Here is a 22,462-nt window from a genome sequence, read left to right as displayed (position 1 = left end):
TTATGTAATTCTGTTTGGGGAGATGCATTGGCTCAGTGGAAGAGCCTCTTCTTTACATGCAGAATGTCCCAGGTTCAATTCCCTGGCATTTCCAGATAAAAGATGACATAAGGGACCTCTAGCTGAGATCCTAGAGAGCCACTGCTAATCTGAGTAGACATTACTGACCTCGACAGACCTTTGTTCTAGTTCAGTATAAGGCAGCTTCCTGTGTGTTGTATCCAAAGCATGTGCTCTGCCCCTGAGCGCAGTAGAGAATTAGCACATCTTCACTTCTTTGAGGAGGACTGGCCTCCCATTTGAAGGCATGTTGAAACAATGGCTTATTTGGTTCACCGTGGTGAAATCTATGCAGGTCAACTTGATGTCACTAGAGTTTGTGTTACTTGACTTTAATCAATGTATTATGGACAAATTGTGTGATGATTGCACCCTCCATATCATACTCAAGCGCATTAAACCACACACAGTTGTAAAAGGAGAAAGTTTGAGATTGATCAGAAGGTTTCCACTGAGAATTGTTTAAACTTGAATTCTTGCTTCTAAAAACTTGGGCTGGACACAGGCTGTAGATTGTTTTTTAAAGATTTCGGAATTATTTGGGAAGGGCATCCCGTCCCTAGGTGTGCAAGGTTTGGTTTGTCCCACTGTCAGCCTTGGAGGTAAAAGTGGAATGAATATTCACACCATGAGCAGCATTTCCTCTTTCAAAGTGCCCCCAACTCTGAAATAATTAAAAAACTATCATCGGTCGCCAGCCTTGAGAAGCTTTATGCACTATTTGCAGAAAGAGACTGTTACTGTACTGCGTATATTATTTTAATATTTTTTTAGAAGCCTACCTTCAGCGTCTGTCCCTTCCCACTTCTAAAATGTCTGCCTGGTAGCCTGTTGACTTGAGAACCTCATCCAAAGGCATAAAACCAATGAGATGATTTCCTGTCACATAAACACACACCCCAGTGTGAGTTTCACAAAAGGGTATTTCTTATGTTCCACCATTGTTCGTTAGTGTGACTTGATAGGCTACTGTGGAGTTCATTCCTAAGTTCTTTTGAAAGCTGAGCAAGGTAAATAGGAGGCTAGTATGGATTGTAAAGCATTTTTTTCGCAATAATAATTAGCCAATCTTTTTTTTTCTTGCTTCCTGTAACGACGCCATGTTTGGCAGTCTTTAGGGACCATAACTATATATTGAAGCAAGGGCTGATTCATCCATGAGTTCATGAGATGGTATAGTCAGCCCTCACACAGAAATTACACCCCCTCACATTGATTCATATGTCTTTGATTTGGTACATGGTGATTTTGCCACCTCCCATGTGAACCCCAGAGTACATGTTATGGGGAGATATGTGGTCACTGCTGATGTATGTTCTCTTCCCCTCCCCATCCTCTCCAATTACTGAAAAACAATCCCCCCACACAGACACACACATCCCTTTTTACTACTTTTTTCCAGGGAGGTGCAGAGGGGGACCAAGCTTGACTAGGCCCACATGTCCTCTTGTAGAGTGAACATGGGGTAGTACAGTCCTTGTATACAGCTTTTACAGTGGATTACACTGTTTTTTTTCCCCTTGAAAGTGCTATAATGTTTTGCTTGTGGCCCTGCTCACTGTCTCCTCATTTAAGCATGTCAAAATCTCAGATTCAAACCACTTGCCTAAGCCAATAACTGGCCATCTTGATGCTGGAAAGATTTCAAATGAAACAATACTTTGACAGTCTGTAGGGTAGGGCGGTTCCATTGTAGAGAAAGCACATCTGGACTGGCCTTTTGGAGCAACTTCGGTAGAGGATTATTGCCCATAGGAACTGCCAAAGTAGTGGCTTGGATTCAGCCAGCATTTTCACTCACCCTCACCTGATTCCCCACCATACTGCAGCCCGTAAATCACGTACGCCTTTTGTTCATGGAGGTCCTGCCATAATTTTGACAGTCAGAAGGGACCCTCTCCTCCCTTTTTTCTCCAGCAGAAGAGCTGGTTGGATCTAACGCAAAATGTAAGATTCAAAATAAAAGCGTTAATCACTAGGAACCAGCACACAGTGTCAAAATAAAACCAAAATAAAAACTACTTTTGGCAAGCCTGTCACTATCCTAGTGTTTAGAGGAGCTTGCAGTGGGGGTCTGCTGTCATCCCATTCAGAGCTTCCTTGTTTTGGAGGCGGGACCGTGGCTCAATGGCAAAGCATCTGCTTGGCACTCCGAAGGCCCCAGGTTCAATCTCCATCCTCTCCAGTTAAAAAAAACGATCAAATAGTATTCGATGTGACAGACCTCTGCTTGAGAGCCCAGAGAGCAACCGCCAGACCAAATAGACAGTACTATGCAAAATGGACCAATGGTCTGATTCGGCATATGGCAACCAACGAAGGTGTGGATACTTCGATGGCACACATTTGTCATGGTAAGCTTGTCTAAGCGCTAGATTCAGCTACTAAAGAATCAGCTACTATAGGAAGTGTAATCTGTACATTGACCCCTAACTGTCTAGTCTTGGTAATTCTTAGGGATAAGAATGCAATGGTTGGAAAAGTATTATTTCAGGGAACATGCAAACAAAGAATTTAGAAATTATTCACTCAGGGCATGAACATACTTAACTGATTTTAACATCTGTTCCCTCTTCCTCGGGGGCATTCACAAATTCAGGTGAGGGGAAGGCAGGGAGAGAGCTCTTACCCATTATCAGCACCCAATAAAACTGCTGCTCCCAGAGTTATTTGGGAGAAGCAGTAACAGTTGACGTATTTAAAAACTGAAACAAGTTTGTCATATAGATAGGGCTTAAGTCTTGAGAAGTTTTATAAGAATTCTATTTTTTCCGTCTTTTGGGAGGTTTTGAAAGAATTCTATTTTTTTCTAAATACTATGCAAGTATGATTTCTGTTAGAATGACTGAGTCTGATCCTTTAACAAAAAAGTTGGGGCATGGATTTTTATCTATATTTCCTTTTAAAGAAAAAGAATGCAGAGCTATTTTAAGTGATTTGCCCTTAGCAAACAACTTTTTTGTTCCAAATAATTTGCCATGTTGTGGACTAGATGCTTTATTCAACAAAAATATAACCACTTGTCTGTTCGTTTTCAAATTTTGCAGTGGCTGAAATTACACAGCAAGTCACTAAGCGATATTCAACTACTGACTTTGAGAAAGTATGTATTTGTTACCTGCCTAAAATCAAGATATAATTGATTTTAAATTCCTCTTGTCTTCTTTACTTGCAAAAATAAATAAAAGTTTATGAAAATTGTTGTCTGTAGACCATAATGTTTTAACAATGTGATGTGTGGGGTGTGTGATTTGTTACTTATGCCATGTGATTGGGTGTGCATATTGTTCTACAGATCTAAAATAAGGAGTTGTGATCTAGTACAAGTCCTGATTTTCATATTGCATTTAGATAGGGTAAAGTCACTAGTTTGTGGCTCAGTGGTAGAGCATCTGCTTTGCATGGAAAAGGCCCCATGTTCAATGCCTGGCATCTCCAGTGAAAAGGATCAGATAGTAGGTAATGTGAAAGAACTCCACCTGAGACCCTGGAGAGCCACTGCCAGTCTGAGTGGACAATACCGACTTTGATGGACCAATGGTCTGATTCAGTATAAGGCAGCTTAATGTGTCTGACTGACTGGCCTGTAGTTTCCTGGGTCATCCCTCCTTTTTTTGAAGATTGGGATAACATTTGCCCTCCTCCAGTCTTGTGGCACATCTTCTGTCCTCCAAGGGGTCTGGAAAATGATGGACAAGGGTGCTGCAAGCTTTCTAGAAAGCTCTTTGAGCACTCTCTGGTTCATACCATCTGGCCCAGAGGATTTGTACTCATCCAATGCACCCAGTGCTTCTCAACAACCTCTCTTGCATTGATTGCAGGGACTGATCATAGCAAAAAAGAAAGGGTTAGGAATTCACTTTGCGTGGGATAAATGGAATTATTAATGCTACTTTATTAGTGATCCCAAAACGAGTTCTCTAATCCATTTTTCCTTTTCCTGCAGTTTAACTCTTTCTGGGGCTTTAGGGACAGAACAGATACATCAATGTCCCTGTAACCTCTGCTGCAGTGAGTTGTTTGAAAGATCTATCCCTAATCTATGCTTGTTCATAAAATGGGTCTCCTAAAATCCCTTGACTCTGTGTATCTCTCGGTTCATGTAGACTCAATTCAGTCTTTCTTTGGCAATTCAATTTGAATAGGCTAGCTTCCCCTGCAAACACTACTAATTTAATGAACTCCTTCCCCACAGATTTTCTTAAATCTCATAGGTTGAAGGTAATTTTTAAAACTGTGTCAGAAGCACCTGAATTTAACATTGATTATTTTCCCTCCTCCTTTTCCAAGTTCACAGGTGCTATTAGTTTGCCCTCAAAAATTGTATTTTAGAATTGAAGTTTCTCTGGGTAAGGAAGTTGTCCTCTGCGGATAGAAATCCCTCCCATCCATGGAAGTGCTGTATTGGATCCAACCTCAGCCAGCGTGGTGCAGTGGTTTGGAGTGGTGGACTCTGATCTGGAGAACCGAGTGATTCCCCACTCCTCCACATGAGCAGCGGAGGCTAATCTGGTGAACTGGATTTGTTTCCCCACTTACACATGAAGCCAGCTGGGTGACCTTGGGCTAGTCACAGTTCTCTCAGCCCCACCTACCTCACAGGGTGTCTGTTGTGGGGAGGGGAAGGGAAGGTAATGCTAAGCTGGTTTGATTCTTAAGTGGTAGAGAAAGCCGGCATATAAAGACCAACTCTTCTGTAAGTTTTATGGATGTGACTTAATATCTAGGGTGACGTTGTATGTAAAAGGTAAAGGTAGTCCCCTGTGCAAGCACCGGGTCATTACTGACCCCTGGTGTGACATCAGATGTTTACTAGGTAGACTTTGTTTTATGGGGTGGTTTGCCATTCTCTTCCCCAGTCATCTACACTTTACCCCCTGCCGGCTGGGTACTCATGTTACCGACCTCGGAAGGATGGAAGGCTGAGTCAACCTTGAGCCGGCTACCTGAAACCAACTTCCATCGGGATCAAACTCAGGTTGTCAGCAGAGTTTGGACTGCAGTAATGCAGCTTACCACTCTGCACCACCAGACTCCTTATCCGTACATCGACTAAAATTGGGGAAGATGCAGAGAAGGAGCTTACCTGCTTGGCCCAGGCTTCTGAAAGCACCAGCCTGCAGAACCTCTGCCTGCCTAAAAGTTCATAGTCTGATTTACAGAGATGTTGGTTTGCGGCAAAGCATGTATTAATGAAACGGCACAAGATGACAAAACCGTGTGTGGGGGGGGGAGGATTCAAAGTGCATTAAGAGGGACAGGAAAAGCAACACCGTGGGAGGCGGTAAAGGCTGAACTGTTTAGATTATAAACCTGAGACAGGGCCTCCTTGTTTAGTGTTTTAAAAAACTTTTACAGCACCTACCTAGTGCTGTTAGATGCTTAAGGAATAAATATTTGAAGAACTGACACAAAAAATTCCATCCTTGCTGCCTCACTCAACTGCAGGCTGTGCATCTCCCAAGTCCTCCTTACTCACCAGCATTTGCTTGCCCTGGGTCCTCTCGCCTTTGACCTCACCGGTGTCCCAGAAGTCATTCCTGTTGTGATGTTTCAAAGCAACTGTCCACACAGATGGGATCAAGATTCCAAAGCAACTTACTAACCCTCTAGGATTTGTCAGAGTTCCCACACACGCTCTAAGCAGCTGAGATACATGTCACAGACTTTAAGCCTTTAGGGTTAGGTTATTATACATGAACGTATGATGCTGCCTGATACTCAGACAGACCGATCAGCCACACTGCTCAATACTGTGTACTCTGACTGGAAGCAACTCTCCAGGATGTCGGACAGAGAAACGTGTGTGGGCCAAAACCTGCCACCTGAAATCCTTTAGCTTCTGAATGCTGAGCATAGCGCCCAACTGATGAGCTCCATCCTTTCCTAGATGTAGGTGTTGAGCAGGGGAGGACTGACTAAACCGAAAGCTGTTTTTCCACACTTGTGTCAGTGTTTGGCCCGAATAGCTAAATGTGCCAGATCTAACTCAACAGCTGCTTCTTTACGACAATGACGCTGAACATACTGCTTCAATTTACTCATTCCTTCCTTCCTTCCATCCCTTCAAGCTCCCTTGACCCAAAGGTCTTGAACAATAAATGGGGAGTCTTTATTTTTTTAAGGAAAATATGTTGGATACTTGGCCACAACAAATGTTGTTCTTGGATCTCTATCCAACAGCAAAAAGGGGACTGTTTTAGCTTTTGTTAAGGTGGCAGGTAATTTGCTTAAGATAGGAGTAATCTATTGATTGTGATAAGAATTGTATTGGGGGCATTCCAACATCATATGGGCTGATGAATCCACTCTCTTCCAATCACATGGACAAAACCTATCTGAATAAGATAATTCACAGTGGGTAGCCGTGTTAGTCTGTTTGCAGTAGTCAAAAAGGGCAAGAGTCCAGTAGCACCTTAAAGACTAACAAAAATATTTTCTGGTAGGGTATGAGCTTTCGTGAGCCACAGTTCACTTCTTCAGAAGTATCTGAAGAAGTGAGCTGTGGCTCAGGAAAGTTCATACCCTACCAGAAAATATTTTTGTTAGTCTTTAAGGTGCTACTGGACTCTTGCCCTTTTTGAATAGGATAAGTTGCCATATCTTCCATTTAACACCGCCGAAGGTGCGGCGTTCAGGCGAGCAATTTACTCATTCCAGAAGGAACCGTATCCGTTTCATTTAAAAGAATGGTGTTGGCAGGAGTAAGGGTATAGAAAGACCCTGCAGAGTGGTCATTGTGGTCTTCTCTCCTTTTGTACCTCCTAGCAGCTGGCACACGAATCTTCTCCCATTTTAAGACCTTCTGAGGGACTTCCATTCCAAATCCTATCACTTCCATATCCGTAGGGGAGTCAACTAAGGCAGTCTTTATACCACCTGTGAACAGTAAGAGGGTCTCTTTACAGAAGCCTGCTGGCCAACCTCACAAGATTTTAACACCATTTTTTATGTCAACAGACCTTTGATTTCTGGTCTTAGGTTTTAATATTTGGCCGTTTGGGATTCTTGATTCTTTACAAAACAGACAACAGCTAGAGTTGGCAATTTCATATGATTTGGGGGAGCCTGGTATATATTGCTCTTTGATCATTTTGCACCTTGTTCATTTTTAGAAGAGTTGGTTTTTATACCCCACTTTTCTCTACCTTAAGGAGCCTCAAATCACATTCCCTTCCTCTCCCCACAACAGACACCTTGTGAGGTAAGTGGGGCTGAGAGAGTTCTGAGAACTGTGATTGGCCCAAGGTCATGCAGCAGGCTTCATGTGGAAGAGTGGGGGTATTGAATCCAGTTCTCCAGATTAGAGTCCCCCGCTCTTAACCATTACACCATACTGCCTCTTTAAGCTGTTTGGGCCAACTTGTTTTCAAAAGCTGTTATGGAAATGCTGTCTTGCAGAACAGCTACGAGTCATGCAACCTCAGCCTTTAAGTGAATACTCTAAAGTAAACAACAAGTTCAATGAGACTTACTCCCAAGCAAGTATGCATAGGATTGCAGTCTGGAGAGAAACTGGATGACAGCCAGTAAAATATTGCCAGTACTAAACTTAAGTCTTCTCTAGGTGGCAGCAGTACGCCCAAATAGAGAGCAATACGAACAAAGAATTAGGGAATAACTTCAACATGTCCCACGTATTCAATTTCCACCGGAACATTTGCTTTTTGTCCAAAGGAATGAAAGAATGTTCTTGCATGGTTTGTATGAAAAGATTCATAAATCTCCATTGGTCCACAACAGAAGTACTTCTACTGCCACAGCCATTTAAAGGGTTTCATACCATAAAGCAATAGCAGTACAGAAAAGAGCGTGAGTAAAAACATATGGGTGAAAGTTCACATTTTACACAACGGTAGTGTGAGAATAGCTAGAACAAAAAAAATATTTTCTAAAAGCTATGGCGGTTTGAGCTCAACTGCACTGTAACCAGAGCCATAAAGAAAAATCATTTACTCGTACAACCTCTGGCACTGTGCAAAGTTAAGAGTAGAAGTTAATATGACTTTTGACTGTGCAGGCAGTGCTTTGATCGGTATCATTGGGCATCCTCTGCTGGTTATGTTCTTGAAATGAGAATTACTGTTTTTATTTTATATAATTTTTATGTTAACTGTTTTTATATAAATTGTGGAACTCCCTACCCCAGGATGTGGTGATGGCTGCCAACTTGGAAGGCTTGAAGAGGGGAGTGGATATGTTCATGGAGGATAGGTCTAACCATGGCTACTAGTCAAAATGGATACTAGTCATAATGCATACCTATTCTTTCCAGGATCAGAGGCGCATGCCTATTGTACTAGGTGCTGTGGAACACAGGCAGGATAATGCTGCTGCAGTCTTATTTGTGCACTTCCTAGAGCACTGGTTCCCAACCGGAGGTCCGTGGACCCCCAGGGGTCCGCGAGAACTAAATTAAGGTCCGCGAAACAAAGTTATAAATCCATAATAAATTAATATTTTTAATTAAAAGTTCTCTATTATAAAAATATATATTCAAATATTATTCTAAGTTTAATGTTTAACTAACAGTTATGATTAAAGTTTATTTTCAAATTCTCAGAATTTTTATTTTGAACCTTGAGGTCCCTGCACCGAACAAAAAAGTCCTAGTGGTCCCTGGTCAAAAAAAGGTTGGGAACCACTGTCTAGAGGCACCTGGTTGGCCACTGTATGAACAGACAGTTGGACTTGAAGGGCCTGGGTCTGGTGGCTTTTCTTATGTTCAGTTCTAAGTTCATGACCACCTCAACCGGTTTTGGGCAAAATTTTCAACCCAAGTGCCCCCTCGCCTTCTTTTGTGAGTTCTGAGATGGATGCTGGCTTCTCTATTCATTCAGTCCTCTCCCCAGTCTTCTGCTCAATAGCCATTGATCATCCCAGTTTTTCTGACACATTGGACTACTAGCCAATGCTGCAGCCCAGTAGGCTGATATGCCCAATGGCTTGGGGTTGGATGAAAAGCTCCTTCAGTGGCCTTCATAACATAATTTGCCCTTAAGCCAACCTGCATATATGGAAACAGTAAGATTCGTGGAACTGGAAGGAGAATTGAACTGAAACTCCACAAAGGAAAGAGCTCCATCAAAGCAGGCAGGTGGTGCAACAAAGATGCTGGGTAATTCACCATCATGACCACTTTTCTCTCATCCCTTCAGCAGCACAAGGTAGTGAATAATGTACCCGCCGCCCCCAACCCCCAAATTCATACTAACAAGTCTGTGAGACAGGTTTACTAGCCTAACACCTTCCTGTGAGCTTTGTCACCAAGTGAAGATTCCATTTTTCACAGCTACCTTCGACAGCTACACCACAGTGGTCCGTAAATTTTGCAGCCTGAAATGTTGCAATCACTTCCAAACAGCTCCTCGTAAAAGAATAACACAGAATCTGAATACAAGCCTACAGTTGCTGTAGAGACCTTTTTGACAGAATAAACTCTTTGTTTTGTAATGTAAAATGCAAGAACTGGATTTATGAACAAGCAGGCATTTGTTCTTGATATCCAGACACTCAAAACAAAATTCTCTCCTAGAACAACACGTGGGCTGACAGACTAACACAGCAGGTTCCAAAAGGGCATTTTTAAAGTCACTGTAATGTAATGTATATCTAAAAATAAAATTCCAGAAGCTTTGTTGTAAATACAATTATAAATACGATTATCAATAAGCTTGTTTATCATACAGATACAATGAAAATGTTAGCTTTTAAAAAAATAATCTCACTAATACAAATACTTGCAAAATCAGTTACTCAAGAGCAGACTTATAAAAATATAAATATTAACATAAACTCCAAACAGTTGCTTAGATGCCTCAGCTGCATTAAGCTTTGTTTACAATAAGGATACCTTTGTGCAGTTACTTTGGACTAGAGCACATACCGGAGGTCAGCCGTTTGATAATCATTATGAATGTGTTGAGGAGATTTAACACATGCTTTTGAAGGCTGCTAAGTATAACAGACTAGGCTGATCATTCTACCATAAATTAAATGTAACACCAAAACAGTATTGTTTTAGTGGCAAGAGGGTTGTCCCACCTAGACAAGCAATTCAGGCCGTCCCTTGGAGGTCTGAGGAAGACACATTTGATCCAAAAAATATGCCCTATGATTTCTTGCAGCATCACACACGGATTCTGAACCTCTTCTGCACCTCTTGGGCCGGATACTGCAACTGGCGTGGCTGCATCTTTTAAACCCTCATGAAAGAAATGTCCGAACGGTGCCCTTGATCGTGCCCCTGCATATAGGGCATTTCCTAAGAGATGGCGCGCACTCTTTACACACCACTAAATGACCACACGGGATGAAGACAATGGACACCTCTTTGTCCATGCAGACTTTGCATGTTCTCTCTTCCTGTAGACGTCTCAGTTGTTCTTCCATGGGCAGACCTGTGGAGGATGAATCCACTTACTATACGTGAAGAGATACACAGTATAAAGACGCACTATCTTTCTGAATAGCACAGAAAAAGAAACGGGACCAACCGTCTTACAGTGCAATCCTATGCAGAGTTATTCCAGTCTAAGCCCACTGAAATGAATGGGCTTGGACTGGAGTAACAGGATTTCACTATTAATTCCTCTAAATGCACACACACCAATCTCCAGTTCCCTTTCTGCATCCACTAAATGTATTATAACAGCCAAAAAGAAGGAGACGCCAACATCACACCTATTTGGGGAGGGGCTGTGGCTCAGTGGTAGAGCCTCTGCCTGGCATGCAGAAGGTCCCAGGTTCAATCCCCGGCATCTCCAGTTAAAGGGACTAGGCAAGTAGGTGATGGGAAAGACCTCTACCTGACACCCTGGAGAGCCGCTGCCGGTCTGAGTAGACAATATTGACTTTGATGGACCAAGGATCTGATTCAGTATAAGGCAGCTTTGTGTGTTCAATCTGTCTCTTAAAGCTTCATGTGTATTTTGATATTTCCCAGTGTATATGAACCGAAGATACAGACTTCTACAATTTTATTTCAAAGATGCTGCAAACTTGGAACAAACCTAAAGGGGGCTACACAGGTTGTAAAGAGACTGAAAAAGCAGGTACATTTCAAGGAAGCCTACCTCCTGTTGATCCCTGTAATGTGCAAGGTGGGTAACAGAGTTATTCCCCTATTAGAGAGATACCTAATGCTTCATTTTAACATGGAAATTACATAGCTGGCAGGGGGGAGGAGAAAGAACATTTCCTTTCTTCCTCTATGCTACTACACAAGGCAGAGGGGTTAGATCCAAACTAAATTTTCCTATCCCCTTTTCAGCGGAACAAAAAGTTCCTGACTCTCCCCTCCTGCTGCAGCCCACCAACCTCTCCAAAATGCTGCTTCTTTTGGGACAGGGGACCCTCGGAGACAGCACAAGAGGCGAACTGGGGGTCCGCAGCAGGGAGAGGGGATTGGCTGCAAATCCCCTTGCCCCTTCCATCAGCAGAACGTTTAGTCTGGATCCAACACAGAGAGCAGAAGCCTGGGACCAAGTTTCAAGCTAAGTGCTAAGCGGGCTCAAGAGATGGGCGATGTTTTTACTTTTAGAACTGTACTGCCATCTCTTTCTCTTTTATACACAAACTATACTCTCACCAAATACTACCCAGGTTTAAACGGATGAATTATTTACCTGAAGCATCTTCCGTTGGTATGTATGTCACATTCTTCTCCACTAAAAGAAAAAAAGACAAAACCTTTTCAGTCAAAAAAAAAAAGTCCGACAGTTTCAATCAGTTCTAAGCATTAAGGCTTCTTTCTGCGATGTGCTGTTATGCTAACTAAACTTGTATCCAATATACATAGCCTGAAAGAAGAAAAAAATATTTAACAAGCATGCTCTCTCGTCCACAAGAGCTAGCCCAGTTATAAGAGCCATTACTGCTGTCTATGCCAATAGCCCCAAATTGCCCACTTCTCAAAGAAGGGGCCACTGGAAGCCAACCAGCACACTCACCAAACAAATCTTGGTATAACAGAGGATCACATTCCTGTAAACAGCTTCTGAATATGCTCGCGGCTGCATTGCCTTTCACCAAGATGGTATCGATCAATTCCCTCGCTTGTAGGGGCGTCTGTGTTTTCTGTTTAATGACATCGTTTTCCAGCTCGGTTATGACTTTGGAAGTCCGCAACTTTTCCAGGATAGGAAGCACACACGTTAAGCGCTGAAACAACGCCATCCGGTACTTTCGGATTAAGGACAGATCATCTGAAACACAGCAATGAAGGCATAAATTGGGTTACAGGCTTCTTTGCTCATTTCTTAAGTCTCTCTGCTGGAGTAGAAAAGCAAACATTTTGAAATGTCTGGGGTTTTTTTTTTCTCCTTTTCTTCTTTTGAGGGCAACAGTTTTCTGGGAGAAAACTGAAGCCAGCCATTTTTCCTTCCTTACCATACCTAAACTTAGTTTGTTACTTTAAGAACAAGAAAATAAGGTATGTGTGTTTTGTTAGCACGAAATAATACATTTCTGATTTTAAACATGTGAACAGCTTTATTCAACAATCTTTGTTCTACTGAGTTGCAAAATGCAGTTTTAGCCAACTGGGAAACTGGGGGAGGGGGAAAGAAACAGACATTATCAGAAGTTGGAACTATTATTTTTTTTTAGCAAAAGCTTGGAAAATAACCTACACTACAAGGTCACGCTGCACAGAAGAAACAGAACTGGATCCTGCCCTCCAACCCTTATTCCTGACCAATGGGTCATTTGCCAGCAAGGATCCATATGGCTTAAATGATTTTATTCCACTAAACTACAAGCTTTGGAACAGTAAATGTTTGACTACTAGTAAATGTTTGACTACCCCATTATTTCCAAATCATGTCCAGGGCTGAAACTGAACTCAATGAGATTTAGTTCTGAATAAATCTGCATCTGACTGGGCTGAGTATAGCTTGGGGAAAAACATGAGTGCATGACAGCAGTTTTAAAAAAACACGAACACACACAGCGGGTCAGTTAATAATTATCATCTTGGAATACAGTTCAGAAGGGGAACAGCTTTCAAAAGAAGTGTCATCAACAGTTGTTTTGGTCAGAGCCAGTAGATTTGTATGAGCTTTTAAATTGTCAGTACATATGAACACACGAAGCTGCCTTACACTGAATCAGACCCTTGGTCCATCAAAGTCAGTACTGTCTACTCAGACCGGCAGCATCTCTCCAGGGTCTCAGGCAGGGGTCTTTCACATCACCTATTTGCCTGGACCCTTTAGCTGGAGATGACAGGGATTGAACCTGGGACCTTCTGCATGCCAAGCAGAGGCTCTACCACTGAGCCACAGCCCCTCCCCACCACAGTGCCATGGAGAGAAGGGGTTGGCATAGGACAGTCAGAAACGTGTGCTATTACCTGATGTCACTTCCTCCAACTGCACTTCCTTTTCTTCCCTGCTTTCATCTTCTGCAGCAACAAGATCGGACACGAGATCATATACCGTCTTGTAGCTCTCTCCTGTGGTTAGGATTTTACTCTGAATGGTCTGCTTAATGAGTCTTCTGTTGAATCCCATCTCCAAAGCAGCTTCCACGACAGGGTTTTTCATCATTACTGCATCTTCTGAAGGGTTTTCTCCAGGTTCAAAACGGATGACTACTCAAGGAGAAAAATGCATAGAATTAGCTATTCAGATTTTAAACCAGTAACTGAATTTGGCAGAATAATTTCAATTTAAAAAAACGGTCATCAAATCAGTACTGCACGATAGTGTAGTGTCCCACAAGGATCAGCATGGGGACTGGTGCCGTAAGTGGATCTGGAATTGGGGGTGAGCAGCGAGGTGGCCAAGTCTACCGATTACACCAAGAGGTTTAGAAACCAGAGCAGGTTGGGAAGAGCGACAGGAGGATCTCTAAACTGGGCGAGTGGGCAACAATGTGCCAAATGAAGTTCAGTGTAGTTAAGTGTAAGGTGGTGCACACTGGAACAAAAAAAACCCTAACTTTAAATACATGCTGATGTGGTCTGACCTGCCAGAGAAGTAGAAGAGTTGGTTTTGATATGTCGACTTTCTCTACCACTTAAGGCAGAATCAAACTGGCTTACAATCACCTTCCCTCCCCACAACAGACACCCTGTGGGGTAGGTGGGGCTGAGAGAACTGTGATGAGCCCAAGGTCACCCAGATGGCTTCATGTGTAGGAGTGGGGAATCAAACCTGGTTCTCCAGATCAGACTCCACCGCTATACCATGTTGGCTCTTTCCAGAGATGGAGAGGGAAAGAGATCTTGGTGCTGTAGTAGATAGTTCAATGAAAATGTCAGTGTGATGAAAACGTCAGTGTGAGAGAGAGCAAACAAAAATGGGAAATTCCATTCTGGGAATTAAGACGACGACGAAGAAAAATGTTGGTATGATGAAAATGTTAGTGTAGGCGCAAAAAAAAGGGGGAGGAGAGATTAATTCCATGCTGGGGATTAAGAAGAAAAAGAAAAAGAGTTGGCTTTTATATCTCGCTTTTCTCTGGTCCAATCAAGAAAGTTGTTTCTTATGTTGTATGTCTAAGATTTTGTGAAAGCTTTATGATTTAATTTTTTAGAAAGGATTACTCTGGTCAAGCAACTGGATTTCATATGATATTCTAAAGGCTTTTTCACACAGATCAAATTGTATGATATGGCACCTAGACAGACTGACTTTTTACGTTAGGAGGCAGAAGATCATTAAGTAATTTTCACTCATTTGACAAAAACGGACTGGGAATATCCAAATGCTTCGTGACATTTCAACGAGCAGCGTTACAATATACAAAGACTCTGCATTCCCATCATGTGAGCTGACAAAACACTTACCTGGAGGGTCGTTGTTTTCAAACATAGGTATGTCTGAAGTGGACAACAGCTACAAAACATAAAAGAAAGGTTCTTTTTTAAAAAACACCCAATTATTTTTAATGTTTTAATACTTCTAACAGACCTACCATATTTGCTCAAAGTTTATACCCTCATCCTAAATATCTATGCATGCTTGGCATGAAATGCCAAAACAAAACCCCTGTTTAAGATATTGGCTCGGATCCACCAGAGGATTTACATGGATGAAAGGGGGGTATTTGGGCTAGAAACTGAGGGGGCGAGAGGAGATATGCAAGGTAGTCGCCTTCTGCTGATGGAAATCCCCTTCGTCTGTGGAAATCCTCAGACAGAGACAAGTACTGTGCTGGCGAAACCATTGTAAAACCTGACCCCCATCTCTGCCCCCCTTTAAGCAGTGTTTGTTAGAGAAGCAAACATTAAGATTTGGCACCGAACTAGGTGAGAACTTGGTAAGGCAACTAATGTCACAGGGAGGGCCCAGGGCCTCTTCCCGTCCATAATCCCTGCAGCAGCCAATCCACATTATCCCATGCTAGCATCAGAGGGAAAGGGCGGACCTCGTTTTTTGTACTGATTTAGCACAATTCAGTATGCATTTAAAAAATTTTGCTGCCTTGAGCATTTTAATGGAAAGGCAGGAATATAACTCTTCAGCTCCAGAATATGTCATTCTAAGCTGCAAGGTTAATGTCAACACAGCTCTGTTACAAAAATCACACCGTGCTGCACCCTGATCACTCAGCATTGACAAGGAATGTTGCTAAATGCAAAACAACCACACTGTTTAAGGAAACATCAGGCAGATTGCTCTACAGGGACATTCAGTCATGTGACTAGGAACATCTTGGGCAATTCCCCCCCAACTGCCTTATGACAACCAATGGATTCAGCTTCCACTGTTGTCACCAAAAGAATCAGGTGCTCTCTGAATGATCAGTGGACCCTTGGACCTTTTAATGATGACAGTTTCATCTTACAGCCAAAACTCTATTTATAGGAACGCTTGGCAGGTCTAGCACACAGACAACTTAGAGCCGTGTGGAGCGGACATTAAAAACAATGCATCTTCGTACCTGTTCAAGAAGGCGAGGGTATCTTTCTTGAACCTGATGGACAAACTCCTGCCCTTTCTCATGAAGCAGGTACTCACATCTAGAAGATAAAGGGTATCACATTTCAGTGTTAATATATGAAATGCAGGTCACACTTTCTCAGGTACACCCATAGGCAGAGAGAAGACTCAGACACATCATGGTTAAGCATAACAAAATGCTGCCCTGCTAGTTCTACCACTCTGTTGTGAGAATTTTAAAGACTCTCTAAAAACATTTAATTGAGTTACCAGCCACAGCAGAGTACTATATTAAGCAGACTGCCCATACAAATCTTGATCGTAACCTAGCTCCAGGTCAATAACAAAACATCTGTACTTCTGTTAAAGCTTTGTACTTTCTTGGTGGCTTAATTGTAATAATATGTTTTCTATATTTTTATTATTTTTTATTATATTTATTTTCTATATTTAATGATGACATTATTTATGATGACATTATTTTTAGGTGCTCCTGCCTGCATTTAAAATCCTAACAAATTGAAGACTGGCAGAGCTCCAGTTTCTCAATACACATTTTGTAAGTGTTCTTTTGGGGAGATAAGCCTGCTTCCCCCACCCCCATCCAGCTGTGTCGTAATTCATTGGGTTTTTGTAATTTATTACAGTATTATTACACTTTTCTGAATTCCCGTACATAGAAAATTGTTAGAAGTAGTTCTAGTCTGACACCTTAACCACTGAATAGACTGAAGTGGAATTCTGAATAGAAGTGCTTAAAATTGTTCTCTCAGTAACAGAAACCCAATTCTGGAGTAAATGACCCAAATCCAAGTGACTAATGGTTGTTCCATACAACCCAAGGGTACATTGGGCTCAACTACATTGGGGGAGGTAGCTGTGAATTTCCTGCATTGTGCAGGGGGTTGAACTAGATGACCCTGGTGGTCCCAACTCCATGATTCTATAACCGGGTTTGATTCCCTGCTGCTCCACACACACACATATATTAACGCTTATGCTTTGTTTAAGCTCTATTTCAGATTTCAGCTTGATTTCAAATTTCTGCGATCCAAATCCTATTACACTGTTTACTGGATATCCCCATCCTACTGAATGTACTGACTACAATTCCGCTGCAAGTCTCCTGGCGAAAGGCAAACTAATGAAAATTTTAAAAATTAAAATGAAGAATTTTTCCTAAGTACCTTGGAAACCATTTTGCATGCTCCACCCACGGATCATCCCCAGACTCCCAGCATCTGAGTCCACCGTCACAACAGAAACATTTGACATCATCGTTGCAACCTTTAAATAAAAAAAAATTCAAAAAGCAGTTTAAAAAAGACTCTCCGAGAAGTCACTGATTAAATTTCAGAATTTACCAGAGCCTAAGTCCATTGAAAAGAATAAGTTCCCTTGCCTACGTAATAGAAGCCGGCGTCTGCAAGCTGCTGGGGTCGAACTGGGATCGTCATCGGCCAGCTGGTGAATGTGCTGACGCGGGCACTGCGGGTTTGCATTCTCAGGTTAGAAACCGAGAAACCGGGCAGGTCTCCAAACAGATTCTTCACAAAAGGGCAGTTGGGAAAGTGCCTCCGGTGTTCAGACATGGCGTTATCCTCGGGATCCCAGTTGCCCAAATGGCCGCCACAGGCAAAGCAAGCTACCCGATCCGCGGGGCCCACATAGTAAAACCCAGCTTTGGCCAAATCAGATGGGGCCAGAAAAGTCAGGGGCCACGCCTGGAAGGTGCGCAGTCTGGCGTCTTCGGCTCTCATGTCATGATTGAAAGATCTGGGTCTGAAATGAGAGAGGACTTCCACTGCCCTGGATGTTACCGGATCTTGGGGAAAGCTGGAGTAGCGCCGGCTGAAATACCCAATTTGATCCAAACTTGGCGCTTTTCTTTCAACGTCCATCTTAGCGCCCATTGAAGAAACTGGAGGCGAAAAGGCAGAATGAAAGGATGAGCCGAGATTGCTTGCTGAAGCCAGGCTCTGCACAAAGCTGCAGCTGGGATACAGCTGTTTGTGCTTGTCCAAAGGGCTGTCTCCTTTTTTCCAGTTATCCAGCATCAAGCCGCAGCTGTAGCACTTCACTTTGTCTTTCAGACCGGTGTAATAGAAACCAGCACGGGCAAGACTCCTTTCCGGCACTGGGACATTCAGAGGGAAAGTCGAAAAGGTAGAGATCCTATAGAGTTCACAGGACAAGTCGTACCTCAGATCACTCTCGTGGCTGCTGCTGCTCTTCAGTTTAGACACAAATGGGCTGCTTTCCACTATGTTCATAATGAAATATGATAAGAGGAGGGGCGAGTCTGAAGCCGGGGAGGTAGTTTTGTGCAAACTTCCAGCCCATGGTAAACATAAGAACCTGAAAGTGAAAGATCACATGCAATTTCCTTCTTTAAAACCCCCGTTTCCTTTTAAATGTATTTTTCATACCCTATATCAGTTCTCTTTTCACAATCCTTTCTTCCTTAATATGACTGAATTTCCCCGTTGCTGCTCACAAATGTATTTGCCAATCTTACCACAGGGGAAGAGAAAGAAGTCTCAAAATAAAAATAGGGCTGGGAAAGAAACTAATGCTGCAATTCTAACCACGGATACATGCGAGAAAAGTTCCACTGAAATCAATGAATGTACAAATGAGAGTTCAGGATGGGAACGCAAGACTGACCAGGCCTCATCGCCTTCGAAGTCCATTAAAAGTCAATGGGTGTGATTCTGATTATGAGCTCCCAATGCTATTAATTTAGATAAATGGGCTGAAATGTTTAAGACATTTTTAGTCTATGTTCTCCTAAAAAGACCACAAGGTGGGTCATGTTTTTTTAAATCTGAACAATTAAAACCTACATAAAACAAAAGATTAAAACAATGTCAGGTGACCAGAAAACCTTTTATCTATTAGATGTACTGTCTAAATAATTTGGTTTTATGCTTCTGTCAAAATGCTAATAATGTGGGGCACTTCTTGACCTGTGCAGGAAAGCTACTCCACACACACACAAGCCACAATCCATTTAAATCAGGCCTCAGGTAGCAGGTATTTAGGGAAAGACCCTTCTCTGCCCAAGACTCTGGACACTCTGTACCAGACACTAGGGTTGCCAGCTCTGGGTTGGGAAACGCCTGGAAATTTTGGGGGTGGAGCCTGAGTATGCTGGGATTTGGGGAAGGGAGGGACTTCAGTGAGGTACAATGCCATAGAGTCTACCTTCGAAAGCAGCCATTTTCTCCAGGTGAACTGATCCTTGTCGCCTGGAATCCAGTTGTAACCCCAGGAGATCTCCAGCCACCATTTGGGAGGCTGGCAACCCTAGTAGACACTATCTGATAGTATCCTACTTTAGGCTAGAGGAAGCTCCTCCAGCCTAAGGACCCCTTCCACTGGAGAAAGAGTAGGCTTACCAGGTCCCGTCTGTCGATTGTTGGGATGTTTTCTGGGGCGCGTGGTGCACGCATGCGCCTGGCTCGATGCAGCCGCGTGCCTACATCACTTCTAGTTTACTCGGAAGTGATGGGGATGCTCTCTCAATCTTGGCCGAAACTCTATAGAAACCATAGAGTTTCAGCTGAATTTGCTAGAGCATCCACGTCACTTCAGGGTAAACCCTGAATTTACATAGGCGCGTCACACGTGCGCAAGTGCTCGGGATGCCTGCCAGCCCTCAAATGGTCGGCGGGCAACCCAGTGGAGTGGCGGTAGTTTACCCGCCACCACCGGGCACTTGGCAACCCTGAGAAAGAGCCATTTAAGTTTGAGGAAGTGTTCAGACTTTGCTTAGTGAAGCAGTAAGATAACAGGCCACTGAGCTAGATGGACCAATAGTCCAACTTGGTATAAGACTTAATTTTTTAAAAGGTTGACTTAAAGCACATTTTCATATTTCTCCCTAAGACATTCGACAACATATGTGCCTTCATGTCAAATTCTTTGTCGTTTTAGTAATTCCCACCGAGAAGATTGTTGTTGCCTATCTGAGGTTTTCCCATTACTCAAGCCTTTCAACAAAGCTTTGACGCAACCAAGGCAAGAGCAGTCTCTGCAAACTGATACAAACTTGCTCTGGTTACCAGCTTTTATTTTATTTCTGCACTCTGCCAGCAAAATCTTATTCTTGTTTTTTGCCATCAAGTCACAGCTGACTTACGGCGACCTGGTAGGGTTTTCACGGCAAGAGAGGTTCGGAGATAGTTTGCCATTGCCTGCCCCTGCATCATGACCCTGGTATTCCTTGGAGGTCCTCCCACCCTAAAACTAGCCAGGGTCAGGGGTGAGAGTGTGTGACTGGCCCAAGGTTACCCAGCAAGCTTCCATGGTACGAGTGGGGATTTGAACCTGGGTTTCCCCTATCCTAGTACGACACCTTAACCACTACACCACGCTATCTCTCTAAGCCTTACTTAGGTAGCACAATTTTAACCAGGCTGCTTTAACATTACTTGGCCTTCCCTGCATTTAACATAAGCATGTGGCATTGGGCAGGGAAACTTCCCTCTTATATATCCATTTACTAAAATATCATTGCAGGTCATGTTTGTTTAGTTGCAACTTTCCTAAACACCAGTGGGGGGGGGATTTGTGTCTTTATGCACAAAACTACCTCCCAGGCTTCAGACTCGCTTTCAAGGGGCTTAGGCAGCCATATTGCAATTCAGGGTTCACCAGGAGAAATCGTAAATATTGACTGTGAACGAACACAATCCTTTTTCAGGTTATCAAGACCTGTGTGAAAAAAGAAAGATGCGTCAGCTTCCTAAAAGATGATCGAAGTAGTACATGGCGTACACACAACTGTTTATCAGAATGTGAGAGTACTCTCGATTTAGAGGACTATGAGGGGTAACAAAGTTTAAACTTCGTCCCACACTGTTGTATTTGTTGCAGAGACAAACAACAAAACTTATCTATGCATCCTTTCCTTTAGTTCTGTCCTTTCTGCTCAGGTCATGAGCAAAACAAATTCACTTAAATTCAGTAAAGTAGAATTAACCAAACATACATAATCTAAGGTATAAGAAAGTATAACTAACAGCCCATTCCTGAGCTTTTGGCGAGTGGCAACAGCAGGGAGGAGGCTCTGCCACGGTGCCTCCTAATTAGTTCCCCGTAAGTCGAAAGAACGAAAAAAGCCTTTAACTGTCTTTTTTTGTGTAAAATTGGGTAACAAGCCCCATAGAGAATAGCGAGGCTGGGCGGGCTAAAAAGCAGGCGCAGCAACGTCATTCTCGGATCTGGCGTCTGGGGCTGAAAGGGGACAGGAGGCTGCCTAACAGCAGCTCCTCCCCCCAGAACGCCCTAGGAACACCTCCCGGGACGCCCCCCCAGAACGCCGGTGTGGGTCTTTACACAGGTGGGACACTGGCGGAAGGCCCCGCTGGCGTTCCAGGGCGGCACTGCCACAGCAGCGTCCGGAGACTGGCTTTCGTCCTTGAAGGTCAGGAATGCGCTGTAAAACCCATAGATCAAAATTTATTTATGCATCTTGTTAAAAAGGTAAAGGTCCCTTGTGCAAGCACCGGGTCATTCTTGTCCCATGGCGTGATGTCACATCCCGACATTTTCTAGGCAGACTTTGTTTACGGGGTGGTTTGCCAGTGCCTTCCCCAGTCATCTTCCCTTTACCCCCAACAAGCTGGGTACTCATTTGACCAACCTCAGAAGGATGGAAGGCTGAGTCAACCTTGAGCCGGCTACCTGAACCCGACTTCCGTCGGGATTGAACTCTCAGGTCGTGAGCAAAGCTTTGGACTGCAGTACTGCAGCTTACCACGGGGCTCCTATGCATCTTGTTACCAGGGACTGAATAATGATCTGCATCAGATGTACAGCACAATGATAGTCATGTTACTCAAAAGCCAGCCCTATGTTTTAAGTGGGACTTACTTCTTATTAAGTATGCCACCATTAAAAAGCATCAAGGAATCAACATTAATGTGAAGGTGTATATCAGCAGGTCCAGTTTGCAAAGCTCTACATAGCCAAGCCTCCCTTATTAAAACAGAAGACATAAATCAGTGCCTTTTTTTGCCGTCAAGTCACATGGCAACCCTGTGCGGTTTACAAAGCAAGAGAGGTGGTTTGCCATTGCCTGCCTCCGTGTCACGGCCCTGGTATTCCCAGGCAGTCTCCCTTCCTAATACTGATCAGGGCTGACCCTGCTTAGCTTCTGAGAACTGACGAGACTGGTCTAGCTTGGGCGATCCAGGTCAGGGCAAATCAGTGCCTAGAAGGCAGAAATGTCAAGTCAGTCCCAAAGCTGGCCATTTCAGTTCCCAAGCGCTCAGAGGACCAGTCTGTCGCTACAGCTTCACTTGCCTTTTTCTTCTGCTGCTCATACCTTTCCTGGGCTATTGCTCACCCATGTCCTCTGACCTGCTACCCCATTTATCTGGGAGGAGAAGGATGCGGGAAAGGTTTCTGACACAAGGTCACCCGATGATGTTTTCAAGCTATCATAAATGTGAAAATCCAGAGCATGCAACTTCTATTACTTTGAGGGGCTGCTTGTCTTTTTG

General features: G+C 43.2%; 1 protein-coding gene across 1 annotated transcript; it reads right to left on the bottom strand.

The window, feature by feature from the left end:
- Positions 1 to 10,254: 10,254 nt before the first annotated feature.
- BIRC2 (baculoviral IAP repeat containing 2) lies at positions 10,255 to 20,651 on the bottom strand. Its single transcript, XM_056858119.1, has 9 exons — positions 20,548 to 20,651; positions 17,353 to 18,308; positions 17,138 to 17,237; positions 15,952 to 16,030; positions 14,855 to 14,903; positions 13,415 to 13,654; positions 12,012 to 12,266; positions 11,688 to 11,729; positions 10,255 to 10,460 (listed from the first exon to the last, which is right to left on the bottom strand). Exons 2-9 carry the CDS (start codon positions 18,221 to 18,223, stop codon positions 10,267 to 10,269), a joined length of 1,830 nt encoding a protein of 609 aa, XP_056714097.1. The 5' UTR covers positions 18,224 to 18,308; positions 20,548 to 20,651; the 3' UTR covers positions 10,255 to 10,266.
- Between the last annotated feature and the right edge of the window lie 1,811 nt (positions 20,652 to 22,462).

Source organism: Euleptes europaea, chromosome 12, assembly GCF_029931775.1.
Source record: "Euleptes europaea isolate rEulEur1 chromosome 12, rEulEur1.hap1, whole genome shotgun sequence".
Lineage (NCBI taxonomy): Eukaryota > Metazoa > Chordata > Lepidosauria > Squamata > Sphaerodactylidae > Euleptes > Euleptes europaea.
Note: the sequence above shows the minus strand (reverse complement) of the source record. Positions and strands in the feature narration are given on the sequence as shown.